Below are 20,246 nucleotides of genomic sequence, written 5' to 3'. Positions count from 1 at the left end.
ACCCCGACATATCACAACAGAAAATTCATACTTATACATGTACATTAACATCGATACCTACTGCTAAAAATAGCTATGACATCAAATTGGTGAATTTACGTATATGGCGGCGGTTTCAAACTGCACATGCACACGTTTGCGGGGCAGAGATTTCACTCCGTACAGGTTCCGTGAGCGAACGAATCTTAAGAACGCTCACTTTCAGTATACGTCACTACATAAGTAGCTCGTATCAGTGACTTAATACGCGTTGTGTGCGTCTGTCTTTGCTAGCGTCGATTCACCGTAGTAAAACAGCGTCGAGCCCGGTGAGTTCTTCGATGGGTGACCGCCTGGGAATACCGGGTGCAGTAGACACATTTCCTTCAGTTTGCCTCCCTATTCAGCACGCACGCTCCAATGGTGCTTACTTTAAATGCGCGTTCCGAGACCTCCACCAACGTCTACGGCCATATCACGTTGAACGCACCGGTTCTCGTCCGACCACCGCAGTTAAGCAACGTCGAGCCCGGCCAGTACTTGGATGGGTGACCGCCTGGGAATATCGGGTGCCGTAGGCATTTTTTATGTTGCATTTTAAGCATTGCACACGTTCAATGCTTCGAGAAACAACATGCCGAAACGCCTATTTCATATGATCATGTGTGATCGCGGTGACACGAACATGCATAATTGTCTGAAAACAGAGTAAACGAACCCTATTAATTTATTAAATGTGCACACAATCCCTGCATATACCATAGCTTTTACAAGATTGAACCGCTCAGTTAAAAGAACGCAAGCATTTCCACACCAAACCTTAGCAAGCGATATATACATGCATTGAGATGCGGTGTGGTAAGAAACGAAAGAAAAAAAGGATGAGTGTCGAGTTGGCACGGCGGTTCCACCGACGCGTCGACCAGAGGTTTTCACGCCGGTGGAGTTCAGCTGCTTTAGTCTCAGATGAAGGAACTTGAATATCCACCATGCCACGGCTCACCCCGACATTGCACAACAGAAAATTCATACTTATACATTAACATCGATACCAACTGCTAAAAATATCTATGACATCAAATTGGTGAATTTACGTATATGGCGGCGGTTTCAAACTGCACATGCACACGTTTGCGGCATAGAGATTTCACTCCGTACAGGTTCCGTGAGCGAACGAATCTTAAGAACGCTCACGTTCAGTATACGTCACTACATAAGTAGCTCGTATCAGTGACTTAATACGCGTTGTGTGCGTCTGTCTTTGCTAGCGTCGATTCACCGTAGTAAAACAGCGTCGAGCCCGGTGAGTTCTTCGATGGGTGACCGCCTGGGAATACCGGGTGCAGTAGACACATTTCCTTCAGTTTGTCTCCCTATTCAGCACGCACGCTCCAATTGTGCTTACTTTAAATGCGCGTTCCGAGACCTCCACCAACGTCTACGGCCATATCACGTTGGACGCACCGGTTCTCGTCCGACCACCGCAGTTAAGCAATGTCGAGCCCGGCCAGTACTTGGATGGGTTACCGCCTGGGAATATCGGGTGCCGTAGGCATTTTTTTATGTTGCATTTTAAGCATTGCACACGTTCAATGCTTCGAGAAACAACATGCCGAAACGCCTATTTCATATGATCATGTGTGATCGCGGTGACACGAACGTGCATAATTGTCTGAAAACAGAGTAAACGAACCCTATTAATTTATTAAATGTTCACACAATCCCTGCATATACCATAGCTTTTACAAGATTGAACCGCTCAGTTAATAGAACGCAAGCATTTCCACACCAAACCTTAGCAAGCGATATATACATGCATTGAGATGCGGTGTGGTAAGAAACGAAAGAAAAAAAGGATAAGTGTCGAGTTGGCACGGCGGTTCCACCGACGCGTCGACCAGAGGTTTTCACGCCGGTGGAGTTCAGCTGCTTTAGTCTCAGATGAAGGAACTTGAATATCCACCATGCCACGGCTCACCCCGACATTGCACAACAGAAAATTCATACTTATACATTAACATCGATACCTACTGCTAAAAATATCTATGACATCAAATTGGTGAATTTACGTATATGGCGGCGGTTTCAAACTGCACATGCACACGTTTGCGGCATAGAGATTTCACTCCGTACAGGTTCCGTGAGCGAACGAATCTTAAGAACGCTCACTTTCAGTATACGTCACTACATAAGTAGCTCGTATCAGTGACTTAATACGCGTTGTGTGCGTCTGTCTTTGCTAGCGTCGATTCACCGTAGTAAAACAGCGTCGAGCCCGGTGAGTTCTTCGATGGGTAACCGCCTGGGAATACCGGGTGCAGTAGACACATTTCCTTCAGTTTGTCTCCCTATTCAGCACGCACGCTCCAATGGTGCTTACTTTAAATGCGCGTTCCGAGACCTCCACCAACGTCTACGGCCATATCACGTTGAACGCACCGGTTCTCGTCCGACCACCGCAGTTAAGCAACGTCGAGCCCGGCCAGTACTTGGATGGGTGACCGCCTGGGAATATCGGGTGCCGTAGGCATTTTTTTATGTTGCATTTTAAGCATTGCACACGTTTAATGCTTCGAGAAACAACATGCCGAAACGCCAATTTCATATGATCATGTGTGATCGCGGTGACACGAACATGCATAATTGTCTGAAAACAGAGTAAACGAACCCTATTAATTTATTAAATGTGCACACAATCCCTGCATATACCATAGCTTTTACAAGATTGAACCGCTCAGTTAAAAGAACGCAAGCATTTCCACACCAAACCTTAGCAAGCGATATATACATGCATTGAGATGCGGTGTAGTAAGAAACGAAAGAAAAAAGGGTTGAGTGTCGAGTTGGCACGGCGGTTCCACCGACGCGTCGACCAGAGGTTTTCACGCCGGTGGAGTTCAGCTGCTTTAGTCTCAGATGAAGGAACTTGAATATCCACCATGCCACGGCTCACCCCGACATTGCACAACAGAAAATTCATACTTATACATTAACATCGATACATACTGCTAAAAATACCTATGACATCAAATTGGTGAATTTACGTATATGGCGGCGGTTTCAAACTGCACATGCACACGTTTGCGGCATAGAGATTTCACTCCGTGCAGGGTCCTTGAGCGAACGAATCTTAAGAACGCTCACTTTCAGTATACGTCACTACATAAGTAGCTCGTATCAGTGACTTAATACGCGTTGTGTGCGTCTGTCTTTGCTAGCGTCGATTCACCGTAGTAAAACAGCGTCGAGCCCGGTGAGTTCTTCGATGGGTGACCGCCTGGGAATACCGGGTGCAGTAGACACATTTCCTTCAGTTTGTCTCCCTATTCAGCACGCACGCTCCAATGGTGCTTACTTTAAATGCGCGTTCCGAGACCTCCACCAACGTCTACGGCCATATCACGTTGAACGCACCGGTTCTCGTCCGACCACCGCAGTTAAGCAACGTCGAGCCCGGCCAGTACTTGGATGGGTGACCGCCTGGGAATATCGGGTGCCGTAGGCATTTTTTTATGTTGCATTTTAAGCATTGCACACGTTCAATGCTTTGAGAAACAACATGCCGAAACGCCTATTTCATATGATCATGTGTGATCGCGGTGACACGAACATGCATAATTGTCTGAAAACAGAGTAAACGAACCCTATTAATTTATTAAATGTGCACACAATCCCTGCATATACCATAGCTTTTACAAGATTGAACCGTTCAGTTAAAAGAACGCAAGCATTTCCACACCAAACCTGCAGAATATTTTTTTTATTTTATTTAATACCATACATACAATGTAAACATGTATATGATCATACAACATAGTGATTGTACAAAGCAATAAAGTTCAGACATGTTATACAAGATATGCTAATATATATATATTTTTAGAGAGAAAAGAAAAGAACAACAGAGGAATAGTTATGAAAAATTATGAGTTGTATAAAGTCGGAAGAAAGCATACTGGACTTGTGTGTTTTGTTTTATATTCACAATGATCTTTTCAAATTGAAAAAAAAATAAACAAAACTATTTTAGAAAGATAAACTAACATTAGAGTGAAATGTATATAAGTGGACAAAACATTATGAGAATTTAATCCGATTCCATTTTTGTTCAAAGATTTGTAATGTGTCATTACTGCGGGCTATTTCTTTCTCAATCTGGATTTTAAGTTTAAGACTATGGACAAAACAATTAAAATTTGGTACTTGTTTTTTGTACTTCATGTTTAAGATAAAATATTTCATCAATATAACCATAAAATTCACAATATTATTACCGTCTATTGATTTCAATGAGTTAATTCCGAAACTTACATTTAAAAAAGATAGTTTAACGTTTAGTTGCTGTTGTTCAAGAAAATATATTAATTGATTCCAAATAGGCTGGATGTGTTTGCACTCCCAAAAAAGATGTTCTATAGTTTCAATGTTTTCACTGCAGAAGTCACACAGATTTGAGTTAGATAATTTGCATTTAAAGAGATATTTATTTGTAGCTATAATTCTATGGATGTATTTATATTGAAAATTTCTCAGTGTGCTTTCAATGGTTGCTTTATATGGTATGGTAAATATGTGTTTCCAATTAAGTTCATTTTCTACAAAAAGGTCTTGCCATTTTTTTTGGATTTTGGAGTTTTCTGTAGGGTTTTTAATTTGTAGTGTGTAAAATATTTTATTTGTTTTGTTTTTTCTTCCAAGTATGTTTTCTACAAATGTTGTTTGAGAACATGGTGTATTATTTGTATTGATTTCAGATTTAATATGTATGGGTATGCTTTTGATTAGTGTGTAGTACTTCAGAAAATTATTTGAAGGTATTCCGTATATGTAGCATATATTATCAAAAGAGTAGAAATCCTTAATTCTGTAGTCATATAATTGGTCGACATATTTAATGCTTTGTTCAAACCAATCTTTATAGAAAAACGTCTTATTGTTTGAAGTTATGTCTTTATTGTTCCATAAAATTGTTTTACTGCTGGTTTGGGTTTCTAAGTTATGAGTGACATCACTCCACGCTGATAGAACATCAGACAGAAATATGTTTTCGTTTGCAATTTCATGTAAGATAGTATTGCTGATGTTACATTCAAAGAGTAAGGAGTCACCATATTTTTTAAGGATTTTCTGGTAGAATAATTTCCATTTACTCGTATTGGTATTATCTAGGTATCTTTTAACCCAGCTTTAACAATCACATTATATCAACGCGCATTTAAAGTAAGCACCATTGGAGCGTGCGTGCTGAAACAAAAGAAAAAAAGGATGAGTGTCGAGTTGGCACGGCGGTTCCACCGACGCGTCGACCAGAGGTTTTCACGCCGGTGGAGTTCAGCTGCTTTAGTCTCAGATGAAGGAACTTGAATATCCACCATGCCACGGCTCACCCCGACATTGCACAACAGAAAATTCATACTTATACATTAACATCGATACCTACTGCTAAAAATATATATGACATCAAATTGGCGAATTTACGTATATGGCGGCGGTTTCAAACTGCACATGCACACGTTTGCGGCATAGAGATTTCACTCCGTACAGGTTCCGTGAGCGAACGAATCTTAAGAACGCTCACTTTCAGTATACGTCACTACATAAGTAGCTCGTATCAGTGACTTAATACGCGTTGTGTGCGTCTGTCTTTGCTAGCGTCGATTCACCGTAGTAAAACAGCGTCGAGCCCGGTGAGTTCTTCGATGGGTGACCGCCTGGGAATACCGGGTGCAGTAGACACATTTCCTTCAGTTTGTCTCCCTATTCAGCACGCACGCTCCAATGGTGCTTACTTTAAATGCGCGTTCCGAGACCTCCACCAACGTCTACGGCCATATCACGTTGAACGCACCGGTTCTCGTCCGACCACCGCAGTTAAGCAACGTCGAGCCCGGCCAGTACTTGGATGGGTGACCGCCTGGGAATATCGGGTGCCGTAGGCATTTTTTTATGTTGCATTTTAAGCATTGCACACGTTCAATGCTTCGAGAAACAACATGCCGAAACGCCAATTGCATATGATCATGTGTGATCGCGGTGACACGAACATGCATAATTGTCTGAAAACAGAGTAAACGAACCCTATTAATTTATTAAATGTGCACACAATCCCTGCATATACCATAGGTTTTACAAGATTGAACCGCTCAGTTAAAAGAAGGCAAGCATTTCCACACCAAACCTTAGCAAGCGATATATACATGCATTGAGATGCGGTGTAGTAAGAAACGAAGGAAAAAAAGGTTGAGTGTCGAGTTGGCACGGCGGTTCCACCGACGCGTCGACCAGAGGTTTTCACGCCGGTGGAGTTCAGCTGCTTTAGTCTCAGATGAAGGAACTTGAATATCCACCATGCCACGGCTCACCCCGACATTGCACAACAGAAAATTCATACTTATACATTAACATCGATACATACTGCTAAAAATATCTATGACATCAAACTGGTGAATTTACGTATATGGCGGCGGTTTCAAACTGCACATGCACACGTTTGCGGCATAGAGATTTCACTCCGTGCAGGTTCCTTGAGCGAACGAATCTTAAGAACGCTCACTTTCAGTATACGTTACTACATAAGTAGCTCGTATCAGTGACTTAATACGCGTTGTGTGCGTCTGTCTTTGCTAGCGTCGATTCACCGTAGTAAAACAGCGTCGAGCCCGGTGAGTTCTTCGATGGGTGACCGCCTGGGAATACCGGGTGCAGTAGACACATTTCCTTCAGTTTGTCTCCCTATTCAGCACGCACGCTCCAATGGTGCTTACTTTAAATGCGCGTTCCGAGACCTCCACCAACGTCTACGGCCATATCACGTTGAACGCACCGGTTCTCGTCCGACCACCGCAGTTAAGCAACGTCGAGCCCGGCCAGTACTTGGATGGGTGACCGCCTGGGAATATCGGGTGCCGTAGGCATTTTTTTATGTTGCATTTTAAGCATTGCACACGTTCAATGCTTTGAGAAACAACATGCCGAAACGCCTATTTCATATGATCATGTGTGATCGCGGTGACACGAACATGCATAATTGTCTGAAAACAGAGTAAACGAACCCTATTAATTTATTAAATGTGCACACAATCCCTGCATATACCATAGCTTTTACAAGATTGAACCGCTCAGTTAAAAGAACGCAAGCATTTCCACACCAAACCTGCATAATATTTTTTTTTTATTCAATACCATACATACAATGTAAACATGTATATGATCATACAACATAGTGATTGTACAAAGCAATAAAAATCAGACATGTTATACAAGATATGCTAATATATATATTTTTTAGAGAGAAAAGAAAATAACAACAGAGGAATAGTTATGAAAAATTATGAGTTGTATAAAGTCGGAAGAAAGCATACTGGACTTGTGTGTTTTGTTTTATATTCACAATGATCTTGTCAGATTGAAAAAAAATAAACAAAACTATTTTAGAAAGATAAACTAACATTAGAGTGAAATGTATATAAGTGGACAAAACATTATGAGAATTTAATCCGATTCCATTTTTGTTCAAAGATTTGTAATGTGTCATTACTGAGGGCTATTTCTTTCTCAATCTGGATTTTAAGTTTAAGACTATGGACAAAACAATTAAAATTTGGTACTTGTTTTTTGTACTTTATGTTTAAGATAAAATATTTCATCAATATAACCATAAAATTCACAATATTATTACCGTCTATTGATTTCAATGAGTTTATTCCGAAACTTACATTTAAAAAAGATAGTTTAACGTTTAGTTGCTGTTGTTCAAGAAAATATATTAATTGATTCCAAATAGGCTGGATGTGTTTGCACTCCCAAAAAAGATGTTCTATAGTTTCAATGTTTTCACTGCAGAAGTCACACAGATTTGAGTTAGATAATTTGTATTTAAAGAGATATTTATTTGTAGCTATAATTCTATGGATGTATTTATATTGAAAATTTCTCAGTGTGCTTTCAATGGTTGCTTTATATGGCATGGTAAATATGTGTTTCCAATTAAGTTCATTTTCTACAAAAAGGTCTTGCCATTTTTTTTGGATTTTGGAGTTTTCTGTAGGGTTTTTAATTTGTAGTGTGTAAAATATTTTATTTGTTTTGTTTTTTCTTCCAAGTATGTTTTCTACAAATGTTGTTTGAGAACATGGTGTATTATTTGTATTGATTTCAGATTTAATATGTATGGGTATGCTTTTGATTAGTGTGTAGTACTTCAGAAAATTATTTGAAGGTATTCCGTATATGTAGCATATATTATCAAAAGAGTAGAAATCCTTAATTCTGTAGTCATATAATTGGTCGACATATTTAATGCTTTGTTCAAACCAATCTTTATAGAAAAACGTCTTATTGTTTGAAGTTATGTCTTTATTGTTCCATAAAATTGTTTTACTGCTGGTTTGGGTTTCTAAGTTATGAGTGACATCACTCCACGCTGATAGAACATCAGACAGAAATATGTTTTCGTTTGCAATTTCATGTAAGATAGTATTGCTGATGTTACATTCAAAGAGTAAGGAGTCACCATATTTTTTAAGGATTTTCTGATAGAATAATTTCCATTTACTCGTATTGGTATTATCTAGGTATCTTTTAACCCAGCTGCATTTGATTGCATTCAAGAATGAGTCAATGTTCGTTAATTGGATACCTCCATTTTCTACAGATTGAATTAACTGAGTTCTTTTTATTTTATCAGGCTTACCGTCCCATATGAAATTAAATATTGCTGATTTTATATCGTTAATAACATCGTTTGGTGGATTTGGGAGAACTGTTAATACATATATTAATTTAGGAAGTGCAAACGTTTTCAATACTGTGTTTTTTCCGATTAGTGTAAGTTTACGATGATGCCATGATTTTAAGCAGTTTTTAAAATTCTGTAATTTAGGTAGTATGTTTTTAAGAACTGTATCCTTTTCATTATTTGTGAAAGTAATGCCTAACGTTGTGGCTTCATCGGATGTCCAATTAAATTTCATTTATTTTTTATATTGAACATTACTTTGTTTTAATTTACCTACTCGTAGCACAGTACATTTACTTTTGTTTAGTTTAAGACCCGATGTCATTCCGTAAAGGGTTAGCGACTCTATTAGGTTATGGAAAGAATCGTAATTGTCGTTTAAAAAATAAGTTGCATCGTCAGCAAATAGGGATTGTTTGATTTCTTCGTCAGGTTCTAGTGATATGCCTTTTATGTGTTTATTTGATTGGATTTGATGTGATAGATACTCGATGCAAATAATAAATAGCGATGATGAGAGTGGACATCCTTGTCGAACCCCTCGTTCGATGTTAAAACTGTTTGAAAAGAAGCCATTGTTAATGATTATACTGTTAATATCGGTATAGAACAGTTTGACCCATTGAATGAGACTTTCACCAAAGTTCATATTTTCTAAGCAAGAGAACATAAATGAATGATCAAGCGAATCGAATGCCTTTTCAAAGTCTGCAAAGAATATTAGACCAGGATTATTTGAATTGTTGAAATAGTTTATGCATTCTTGGATAAGACGAACGTTTTCACCAATGTAACGTCCTTTTATAAAACCAGATTGAGATTTTAAAATGATTGATGGTAATATTTTTTTTATTCTGTTTGCTATACTTTTAGTTGCAATTTTATAATCATTGTTTAGTAAACTAATCGGGCGCCAGTTTGATAAGGATTCTAAGTTTTTTCCAGGTTTTGGAATAAGTGATATAATACCTTGTTTTTGTAGCGTAGTTAAGTTTTCGTTGTTAAATGAATAGTTAAGTGAATTAATTAGATGTGTTTTTATCTCATTCCAGAATATTTTATAAAACTCGATTGTGATGCCATCAGATCCTGGGCTTTTCTTATTTTGCATTTCTTTTAGGGCTAATCCACATTCATATTCATTAAGCAATCCGTCGCACAGTTGTTTTTCCTCTTGGTTTAAAGCGTGATGTGTATTTTTAAAAAGGGTGTTATTTTCAACATTTTTTCGTTTATAGAGGGTTTCGAAAAATAAACGTTGTTCTTCTAGTATTTCAGTTCTGTTTGTTATATCTTTGCCATTGACTACTAATTTGTGTACAGCTTTTTGTTCACTTCTACGTTTTTCAATGTTTGCGAAATATTTTGTATTTTTTTCATTGTGTTCAACATGCTGTGCACGCGCTCTTAGTATTATTCTATTGAGATGTGTATGATAGATTCCATCTAATATTTGTTTTTTTTAATGTTATTTCATTTTCAATGTCGGTGGTAACATTTGTGTTTGTTTGATGCAATTGTTTTTCAAGTGTTTCAGTGGTTTTGATGGTTTCAGTTTCAAGTTTGTGTGTTTCTTTTTGTTTAAATGATGTGTATCTAATTGTTGTGTTACGTATATTTCCTTTAATTACTTCCCATAAGGTGTTTGGGTTCGCATCTTTATTATTTTGAACTGTATTTAATATTTCCTGTTTTATTTGTGTTTGATATTGTGTATCTAATAAGATGCTGTTGTTAATTTTAAAGTATCCTGGGCCTCTTTCAGGTTGTATATTGTGCAGTTTAAGTTCAACTAGAGAGTGGTCAGTCATAAATCCTGGTTTTATGTTACATGTGTCAATAATGTTGCAAAGAGATTCAGATATTAAAAAATAGTCTAATCTACAAAATATTGTTGGTTTTGTGTTTGAGTGCCAGGTGAATTTGCTTTCGTTTGGATATATAGTACGCCAGATGTCTATCATATTGTAGTTTTCAATTACGTTATTTAAAATGTTTCTATTTTTAGGATGAGTATAAAGGTTTCCATTCTTTTTGTCTAATAATGGGTTAAGAACAGTATTAAAATCACCACCGACAATGATGTTTTTATCTTGGTTATTAATTATAAAGGATTGTAATGTTTCGTAGAATGTGCAATCATCTATGTTAGGGCCGTAAACATTAATTAATGTTAATTCTGTTTCGTGTATTTTGATATCTATACTTGCTTGTCTGCCAATTATTATTTCGTTGAAGTTATTGACTGTGATCCCTATATTATTTTTTTATAAGAAAGGCAATGCCTTGTTTATTAGTATGTTCTCCACTGAGATAGATTTCTCCGTCCCATTCATCTTTTAAGGTTTGTGCTAAAGTAGGTGTCAAATGACATTCTTGTAAAAGGCATATACTTTTTTTTTTCGTCTAACCATTTGAAGATTTTTATGCGTTTGTCTTTATTGTTTAGCCCTTTTACATTCAATGTACATAATTTAATCATTTAAAGGAGGGTGATGTAAATGATGATTTGTGTGTGCTTGTCCAGTTAGTTTCAAATTTTAACATCTCCAGTTAGTTTCTATTGTAAGATAATATATGTCTCTACATACAAACAAAATATGGAAACAAAAATGAGCAGAAAAAAAGTTATGTTTACACCCCGAAAAGCAACGGGTACACATGATAAAAAAACTGTTTACAATGACAAATAGGAAGAAAGGGTTCCGCCAAAAAAAAAAAATGTGTAACAAACACTATCATTAAACAAGTGGAAAAAATGCTAAAGAGAAAGAAAAACAGCACACAGAACAACGCAAACACAAAAAACACTGGCATGCAAAAACAACAACAATGTTTGCGTGGCGTTTGCGTATTTAAACTGTACGTGTTTTTGTTTCCTATGCCGTAATCTCAAGTAATAAATATGTTTAGTTTGTACGCCTGCTCGTTGATATAATGTGATTGTTAATAAGTATATGCGCAAGTTCGTGCATGTGTGTGTGTGTGTGTGTGTGTGTGTGTGTGTGTGTGTGTGTGTGTGTGTGTGTGTGTGTGTGTGTGTGTGTGTGTGTGTGTGTGTGTGTGTGTGTGTGTGTGTGTGTGTGTGTGTGTGTGTGTGTGTGTGTGTGTGTGTGTGTGTGTGTGTGTGTGTGTGTGTGTGTGTGTGTGTGTGTGTGTGTGTGTGTGTGTGTGTGTGTGTGTGTGTGTGTGTGTGTGTGTGTGTGTGTGTGTGTGTGTGTGTGTGTGTGTGTGTGTGTGTGTGTGTGTGTGTGTGTGTGTGTGTGTGTGTGTGTGTGTGTGTGTGTGTGTGTGTGTGTGTGTGTGTGTGCATTCATGCGCGCGCGTGTGTGTGTGTGTGTGTGTGTACGTTCATGCGTTTGTGTATGTGTGTGTGCGGGTGTGCGTGTGTGTGTGCGTGTGGGTGTTTGTGTGCGCGGGCGTGTGTGTGTGCGTGAGTGTGCGTATGTGTGATTTTTGTGCGTGTGTAGGCGCGCTATATGTCCCGGTGTTTTGTGAAAATATATAAAACATCTAAAGGGACAAAGAAAAAACAACAGAACTACATTAAACATAGTGGAACATACATAAGATACAATAACCAAACATGTTGAAAATTCTTTTGAACAAAAAGAATAAAATTGGTAATTCGTTTGTATTCGAGAGAGCGTGGTTGCTTGCATGTAGCCATGCATTGGTGTGTTTTAGTTTGTGTGTGTGTGTAAAACTGATTAATTTTTCACCAAAAAAATAAAAAAAGTGTAGTTTGTACGCCTTCTTGTTGATGAAATGTGATTGTTAACAAGTATGTGCTCACTTTCGCGCATGAGTGTGTGTGCGTGCGTGCGTGCGTGCGTGCGTGCGTGCGTGCGTGCGTGCGTGCGTGCGTGCGTGCGTGCGTGCGTGCGTGCGTGCGTGCGTGCGTGCGTGCGTGTGTGTGTGTGTGTGTGTGTGTGTGTGTGTGTGTGTGTGTGTGTGTGTGTGTGTGTGTGTGTGTGTGTGTGTGTGTGTGTGTGTGTGTGTGTGTGTGAGTGCGTTCATGCGTTTGTGTGTATGCGTGTGTGTGTGCGCGTGTGTGTTTTTTTGTGTGCGCGTGTAAGCGTGCGTGTATGTCCCGGTATCTTGTGAAATATATAATACATATAAAGAAACAAAGAAAAAAAATATTAACAAACAGAACAACATTAAACATAGTAGAAAAAAAACATAAGGTACAACAACCAAACATGTTGAAAGCTATTTAAAAAAAAGGTAATTCGTTTGTGTTCGAGATAGCGTGATTGCTTGCATGTATGCATGCATTTGTGTGTTTTACTGTGTGCGTAAAAGTGATTCATTTTACACCAAAAAGAAAATACAGCAACAAAACAGCAATGTACAAGAAAACAAAACCGAGCGTGACATAAAGTTTTGAATGATATACAACACATTTTTTTAAGAATAAGTTTTTCCGATCAAGTGGAAATTTTAAGTTTAAGTGAAATTAACGTGTTAAGTTCGTTGTTGGCATTTTCACAATTGTAACACAGAATAAGTTTGAGCAATAAATAAGTAATTTACCATTTGGTTTTACTATCAACTATCACTAATTGTTGGACAAAAAGGAAATACAGCAACAAAACAGCAATGCACAAGAAAACAAAACCGAGCGTGACATATAGTTTTGAATGATATACAACACATTTTTTAAGAATAAGTTTTTCCGATCAAGTGGAAATTTTAAGTTTAAGTGAAATTAACGTGTTAAGTTCGTTATTGGCATTTTCACAATTGCAACACAGAATAGGTTTGAGCAATAAATAAGTAAAAGAACCATTTGGTTTTACTATCAACTATCACTAATTGTTGGACAAAAGTTATTTTATCTACCAGCCATAGACGCATTATTAACGCAAATCATTTCAGAGGGTAATACAATCAAACGACTTATATAAACTTTTCAAAAAGAGTTCATTCGTCTGTCTTTTGTGTTTGTACGTGCGTAATGCATCCATCACTATACAACTGATTAATAATGTAAAAGCAGTAGTTGCCTCTACCAGCTATAGCAAGATTAAACAAGAGACACAATCACGGTACAGGCGTGCATTAGAAACGTACAATCCGTTTTTGTTGTTTTAACATAAAAGATATAACTAATTTACAACCAACAAGTATTGAATCTATTTATGTAAAGAATAGATTCATCTATTTGGTTTTGTAATGTTATAGATATCGTGGGGGCTTTTATTATATAAGACGATCTTTGTTAGAAAAATCTATTGTATAGTGTATCGTTCAATTTAATTTTGTTAACAGTATGTTGGGTTCAAAAACAATACAGCTTAGACTATTGTGTATGCTTCCTTTTAGATGTATTTTTATAGTAGATAATTAACGGGGATTTAAGTTACAATATGTAGAAAAGAATGGTGTGTAAAAAGCTACTAAGAAATTCAATCAATAACAGCGATTGTTTCGAATGAAAAACCCAACAGTAAGTGCGGTTATAAAAACATCGTTAAAGTTCGTTTACGTTTTGCGGTTTTCACGCCCCCTTTATATGAACAATTAGTTTTTTTTAAATCCCACAAGTTGGCAAGTCTAGCGCGAAAATTCAAAACTAGATAAGACTCATGGCTATATAATTTCAATGATAGTTAATAATTATTAATAACTCTGTTAATATAAAAAGTGTATGTATTGATTGTATTAATTGTTTGCGTACTTATAAATTGTAAACCTAAATGTGTACTGGTTATTCAACACCACATCAAGCAAAGTATAATTTTGTCGATAAGAGACAATTAAATTAGTGTTCCTGCGAGTAGAATCGTTTTTCTCGCCCTCTCGTTGCGCGGTCTGCACGTCCTATACAATGTTCAAATGTGAAAATCTCGTGGAGCGTTTCTGGTTTATGGACACAGTGTTTATAAAAGAAAAGAGATCACATTTTCAATACTGGCTTAAGTGCTAGGCCATGGTAGATCCAGCCAGTACTGGTATTGGTCTTGGACGACTTTGTGTACTATCTCGTTGACGTCGCGGTAGTACACATTTCCCTCGCGTGACCAGGTCGACACGACTATGTCTCTCTGCTTTTTCCTAACGCAAGCAAGTATTGTGGTATTGAGCTTTGTAAGGTGATCATTCACATACACCGGGTCTTTTAGTGTTCGCAAGGCTTTCGCGTTTCTCATTATTTTGGTTTTTGTCATTCTCGAGATCATTTTCATGATTATTGGTCGGCTTTTTCGAGAGTTGAACGGCCCTATTCTATGAGCAATGTCAATGTCGTCGCGATTTAGTTTAAGGTCTGTGATGTGTCGATTGAGAAGTTCTATTATTTTGTCTGCAGTTTCCAGGCTAGTTTCGTTTTCCTTGTCCTGTACTCCATCTATCTTAATATTGCTGCGTTTGCTATACTGTTCAATATCGTTGAACCTGAAATCGTTTGCAGTTTCCTTAGCTTTGATGGTCCGTTTCAGCATTTCATTTTCATCCTCTTTATCTTTCAGTCTTTGGCTCATTTCTTCTATCTGCTTCGACAGTTTGCTGTTCGTTTCCGCCTTCTCAAAAATTTCGCTTTCAAGAATTTCCACTCTTAAGGTTATTGAGCCTAAGAGCTCGTCTTTCAATTGACTAATGATATCTTTTATCATGGTTTTTAGTTCTGTGCTATCTTTCGTAAGAACATTATTAAGTTTAATGTTTATTTCTTTTAGTTCTTTCATCACAATGTTTTCCGTTTGATTAAATTCCTGGTCTTTTGATTTTTGCTTTTTCGTTGATTGTTTCACTTGTGTTTCATCGTTCAAACTTGTATCTGTTTCACTAACGCTACTCAAACTTCCTACATGTCGGCTGCGTTTATCACCTGCTTTTGGATACGGCTTAGGGTTAAGTTCAACATCACATTGTTCTCCCTTCTTTGAATTTGCTTTGTCATTCATGTCTGCAAGTATTTTCTCTTAACTTCTATATAATTTACTTATTGCTGTCTTTTCTTTTTTGCGCAGTATACTTTTACATTTTCATCACGTGGACAGCTTAGGTATTGTTTGTTACGTGCGGCATCAATTATGCACGGGAAAAAATGGCGGCACCCATTACACGTTTATGAAAAGTTTATCATGTTTATTTACTTAGTATTAAGTTTTAATATGTGTTCTTATAGCTAACAAACTGTTACCGTTTTCTTACTGATTTAAAAAATCCATTTTCCAATATTATCCGAAGTTTATTTTTATTGTTTAATTGATTTTAACACTCATCACTTTTCTCGTGCTTTCGACATAAAGGGAGACCCCTTTCCACACCAAACCTTAGCAAGCGATATATACATGCATTGAGATGCGGTGTGGTAAGAAACGAAAGAAAAAAAGGATGAGTGTCGAGTTGGCACGGCGGTTCCACCGACGCGTCGACCAGAGGTTTTCACGCCGGTGGAGTTCAGCTGCTTTAGTCTCAGATGAAGGAAGTTGAATATCCACCATGCCACGGCTCACCCCGACATTGCACAACAGAAAATTCATACTTATACATTAACATCGATATCTACTGCTAAAAATATCTATGACATCAAATTGGTGAATTTACGTATATGGCGGCGGTTTCAAACTGCACATGCACACGTTTGCGGCATAGAGATTTCACTCCGTACAGGTTCCGTGAGCGAACGAATCTTAAGAACGCTCACTTTCAGTATACGTCACTACATAAGTAGCTCGTATCAGTGACTTAATACGCGTTGTGTGCGTCTGTCTTTGCTAGCGTCGATTCACCGTAGTAAAACAGCGTCGAGCCCGGTGAGTTCTTTGATGAGTGACCGCCTGGGAATACCGGGTGCAGTAGACACATTTCCTTCAGTTTGTCTCCCTATTCAGCACGCACGCTCCAATGGTGCTTACTTTAAATGCGCGTTCCGAGACCTCCACCAACGTCTACGGCCATATCACGTTGAACGCATCGGTTCTCGTCCGACCACAGCAGTTAAGCAACGTCGAGCCCGGCCAGTACTTGGATGGGTGACCGCCTGGGAATATCGGGTGCCGTAGGCATTTTTTTATGTTGCATTTTAAGCATTGCACACGTTCAATGCTTCGAGAAACAACATGCCGAAACGCCTATTTCATATGATCATGTGTGATCGCGGTGACACGAACATGCATAATTGTCTGAAAACAGAGTAAACGAACCCTATTAATTTATTAAATGTGCACACAATCCCTGCATATACCATAGCTTTTACAAGATTGAACCGCTCAGTTAAAAGAACGCAAGCATTTCCACACCAAACCTTAGCACGCGATATATACATGCATTGAGATGCGGTGTGGTAAGAAACGAAAGAAAAAAAAGGATGAGTGTCGAGTTGGCACGGCGGTTCCACCGACGCGTCGACCAGAGATTTTCACGCCGGTGGAGTTCAGCTGCTTTAGTCTCAGATGAAGGAACTTGAATATCCACCATGCCACGGCTCACCCCGACATTGCACAACAGAAAATTCATACTTATACATTAACATCGATACCTACTGCTAAAAATAGCTATGACATCAAATTGGTGAATTTACGTATATGGCGGCGGTTTCAAACTGCACATGCACACGTTTGCGGCATAGAGATTTCACTCCGTGCAGGTTCCTTGAGCGAACGAAACTTAAGAACGCTCACTTTCAGTATACGTCACTACATAAGTAGCTCGTATCAGTGACTTAATACGCGTTGTGTGCGTCTGTCTTTGCTAGCGTCGATTCACCGTAGTAAAACAGCATCGAGCCCGGTGAGTTCTTCGATGGGTGACCGCCTGGGAATACCGGGTGCAGTAGACACATTTCCTTCAGTTTGTCTCCCTATTCAGCACGCACGCTCCAATGGTGCTTACTTTAAATGCGCGTTCCGAGACCTCCACCAACGTCTACGGCCATATCACGTTGAACGCACCGGTTCTCGTCCGACCACCGCAGTTAAGCAACGTCGAGCCCGGCCAGTACTTGGATGGGTGACCGCCTGGGAATATCGGGTGCCGTAGGCATTTTTTTATGTTGCATTTTAAGCATTGCACACGTTCAATGCTTCGAGAAACAACATGCCGAAACGCCTATTTTATATGATCATGTGTGATCGCGGTGACACGAACATGCATAATTGTCTGAAAACAGAGTAAACGAACCCTATTAATTTATTAAATGTGCACATAATCCCTGCATATATCATAGCTTTTACAAGATTGAACCGCTCAGTTAAAAGAACGCAAGCATTTCCACACCAAATCTTAGCAAGCGATATATACATGCATTGAGATGCGGTGTGGTAAGAAACGAAAGAAAAAAAGGATGAGTGTCGAGTTGGCACGGCGGTTCCACCGACGCGTCGACCAGAGGTTTTCACGCCGGTGGAGTTCAGCTGCTTTAGTCTCAGATGAAGGAACTTGAATATCCACCATGCCACGGCTCACCCCGACATTGCACAACAGAAAATTCATACTTATACATTAACACCGATACCTACTGCTAAAAATAGCTATGACATCAAATTGGTGAATTTACGTATATGGCGGCGGTTTCAAACTGCACATGCACACGTTTGCGGCATAGAGATTTCACTCCGTACAGGTTCCGTGAGCGAACGAATCTTAAGAACGCTCACTTTCAGTATACGTCACTACATAAGTAGCTCGTATCAGTGACTTAATACGCGTTGTGTGCGTCTGTCTTTGCTAGCGTCGATTCACCGTAGTAAAACAGCGTCGAGCCCGGTGAGTTCTTCGATTGGTGACCGCCTGGGAATACCGGGTGCAGTAGACACATTTCCTTCAGTTTGTCTCCCTATTTAGCACGTACGCTCCAATGGTGCTTACTTTAAATGCGCGTTCCGAGACCTCCACCAACGTCTACGGCCATATCACGTTGAACGCACCGGTTCTCGTCCGACCACCGCAGTTAAGCAACGTCGAGCCCGGCCAGTACTTGGATGGGTGACCGCCTGGGAATATCGGGTGCCGTAGGAATTTTTTATGTTGCATTTTAAGCATTGCACACGTTCAATGCTTCGAGAAACAACATGCCGAAACGCCTATTTCATATGATCATGTGTGATCGCGGTGACACGAACATGCATAATTGTCTGAAAACAGAGTAAACGAACCCTATTAATTTATTAAATGTGCACACAATCCCTGCATATACCATAGCTTTTACAAGATTGAACCGCTCAGTTAAAAGAACGCAAGCATTTCCACACCAAACCTTAGCAAGCGATATATACATGCATTGAGATGCGGTGTGGTAAGAAACGAAAGAAAAAAAGGATGAGTGTCGAGTTGGCACGGCGGTTCCACCGACGCGTCGACCAGAGGTTTTCACGCCGGTGGAGTTCAGCTGCTTTAGTCTCAGATGAAGGAACTTGAATATCCACCATGCCACGGCTCACCCCGACATTGCACAACAGAAAACTCATACTTATACATTAACATCGATATCTACTGCTAAAAATATCTATGACATCAAATTGGTGAATTTACGTATATGGCGGCGGTTTCAAACTGCACATGCACACGTTTGCGGCATAGAGATTTCACTCCGTACAGGTTCCGTTAGCGAACGAATCTTAAGAACGCTCACTTTCAGTATACGTCACTACATAAGGATTTGTTTGTCCAATAGCGTTTTTTTATAGAGATTATAGCATTGCACGCCTGAAATATTTAGTATATTGTTGCCTCTACATGGTAATCGGAATCGCATTCGAAATCGGGCCAACCCATTTGTTCCTCTTTTAACGGCCCCTTATAAAAATATTTGACGCGAAAGCGTAAACATATAAACACCCAAACTTAAATTTGCATTAAATACTCTTATGGATCAATTGAAATGATTTAGCAATTTACAATGTTCAATATAGAACACCTACGGTAAGTATAACCAAGATACATGTAGAAAAATTATTAATGGTACAAATGACCAGTAGTAGTAGTAGTAGTAGTAGTAGTAGTAGTAGTAGTAGTAGTAGTAGTAGCAGTAGCAGCAGCAGCAGCAGCAGCAGCAGCAGCAGCAGCAGCAGCAGCAGCAGCAGCAGCAGTAGTAGTAGTAGTAGTAGTAGTAGAAGTAGTAGTAGTAGTATACTAGTTGTAGTAGTATACTAGTTGTAGAAGAAGTAGATGCATAGTATATATGTATACATGGGAGAAATAAAGTATTGTTCTTTTAAAAAATTTACACCTTTAATCAAAAGCAATATTTAACAACCGAGCCGACAATCGATTAAAGTAAAAACCGACACAATTACAAAATGACATACATTTGTAGAAGTTTGTAAGCGATAATGTTATTTAATTAATTTACTTTAATCAATCATAATCAAAGGCGATTAACATCTGTTTCAATTATACTGTAATCGAAAGAAGTTTTCAACAAACGGACCGCCAATCAATACCCGCTGTATTGAATTTAGTTTAAAAAAAATGTGTAATAAAATATAGGGTCGAATAAGCCTGGTCAATTTGGGGCCGAATAAGCTTGGTGCCGAATCGACGTGAATTTTGAGACTGGGCCGAAAAAGCTTGGGGCTGA

At 38.7% G+C, this 20,246-nt stretch overlaps 1 protein-coding gene, 1 long non-coding RNA gene and 9 other non-coding genes across 11 annotated transcripts; 10 read left to right on the top strand and 1 right to left on the bottom strand.

Annotated features, from left to right (window-relative positions):
* Positions 1 to 441: 441 nt before the first annotated feature.
* On the top strand, positions 442 to 560 carry LOC127856660 (5S ribosomal RNA). Its single transcript, XR_008038171.1, has one exon. It is a non-coding gene; the product is annotated as a 5S ribosomal RNA (ribosomal RNA).
* Positions 561 to 1,415: 855 nt separating this feature from the next.
* Positions 1,416 to 1,534, top strand: LOC127856671 (5S ribosomal RNA). Its single transcript, XR_008038182.1, has one exon. It is a non-coding gene; the product is annotated as a 5S ribosomal RNA (ribosomal RNA).
* Positions 1,535 to 2,390: 856 nt separating this feature from the next.
* Positions 2,391 to 2,509, top strand: LOC127856658 (5S ribosomal RNA). Its single transcript, XR_008038169.1, has one exon. It is a non-coding gene; the product is annotated as a 5S ribosomal RNA (ribosomal RNA).
* An 856-nt stretch (positions 2,510 to 3,365) lies between these two features.
* On the top strand, positions 3,366 to 3,484 carry LOC127856657 (5S ribosomal RNA). The gene has a single exon (XR_008038168.1). It is a non-coding gene; the product is annotated as a 5S ribosomal RNA (ribosomal RNA).
* Positions 3,485 to 3,834: 350 nt separating this feature from the next.
* Positions 3,835 to 8,951, bottom strand: LOC127856361 (uncharacterized). Its single transcript, XM_052392506.1, has 2 exons — positions 8,553 to 8,951; positions 3,835 to 5,148 (listed from the first exon to the last, which is right to left on the bottom strand). The coding sequence occupies exons 1-2, from the start codon at positions 8,949 to 8,951 to the stop codon at positions 4,057 to 4,059; spliced, it is 1,491 nt and encodes a 496-aa protein (XP_052248466.1). The 3' UTR covers positions 3,835 to 4,056.
* LOC127856362 (uncharacterized) lies at positions 5,004 to 9,275 on the top strand. The gene is made up of 2 exons (XR_008037981.1): positions 5,004 to 5,148; positions 8,553 to 9,275. It is a non-coding gene; the product is annotated as an uncharacterized LOC127856362 (long non-coding RNA).
* Positions 5,800 to 5,918, top strand: LOC127856656 (5S ribosomal RNA). The gene has a single exon (XR_008038167.1). It is a non-coding gene; the product is annotated as a 5S ribosomal RNA (ribosomal RNA).
* LOC127856655 (5S ribosomal RNA) lies at positions 6,775 to 6,893 on the top strand. Its single transcript, XR_008038166.1, has one exon. It is a non-coding gene; the product is annotated as a 5S ribosomal RNA (ribosomal RNA).
* Positions 9,276 to 16,615: 7,340 nt separating the features above from the next.
* LOC127856678 (5S ribosomal RNA) lies at positions 16,616 to 16,734 on the top strand. Its single transcript, XR_008038189.1, has one exon. It is a non-coding gene; the product is annotated as a 5S ribosomal RNA (ribosomal RNA).
* Positions 16,735 to 17,591: 857 nt separating this feature from the next.
* LOC127856653 (5S ribosomal RNA) lies at positions 17,592 to 17,710 on the top strand. The gene has a single exon (XR_008038165.1). It is a non-coding gene; the product is annotated as a 5S ribosomal RNA (ribosomal RNA).
* An 856-nt stretch (positions 17,711 to 18,566) lies between these two features.
* Positions 18,567 to 18,685, top strand: LOC127856668 (5S ribosomal RNA). Its single transcript, XR_008038179.1, has one exon. It is a non-coding gene; the product is annotated as a 5S ribosomal RNA (ribosomal RNA).
* The last annotated feature ends 1,561 nt before the right edge of the window (positions 18,686 to 20,246 follow it).

This window comes from Dreissena polymorpha, chromosome 13 (assembly GCF_020536995.1).
Source record: "Dreissena polymorpha isolate Duluth1 chromosome 13, UMN_Dpol_1.0, whole genome shotgun sequence".
Lineage (NCBI taxonomy): Eukaryota > Metazoa > Mollusca > Bivalvia > Myida > Dreissenidae > Dreissena > Dreissena polymorpha.
This window is presented reverse-complemented; position numbering and strand designations above follow the sequence as displayed.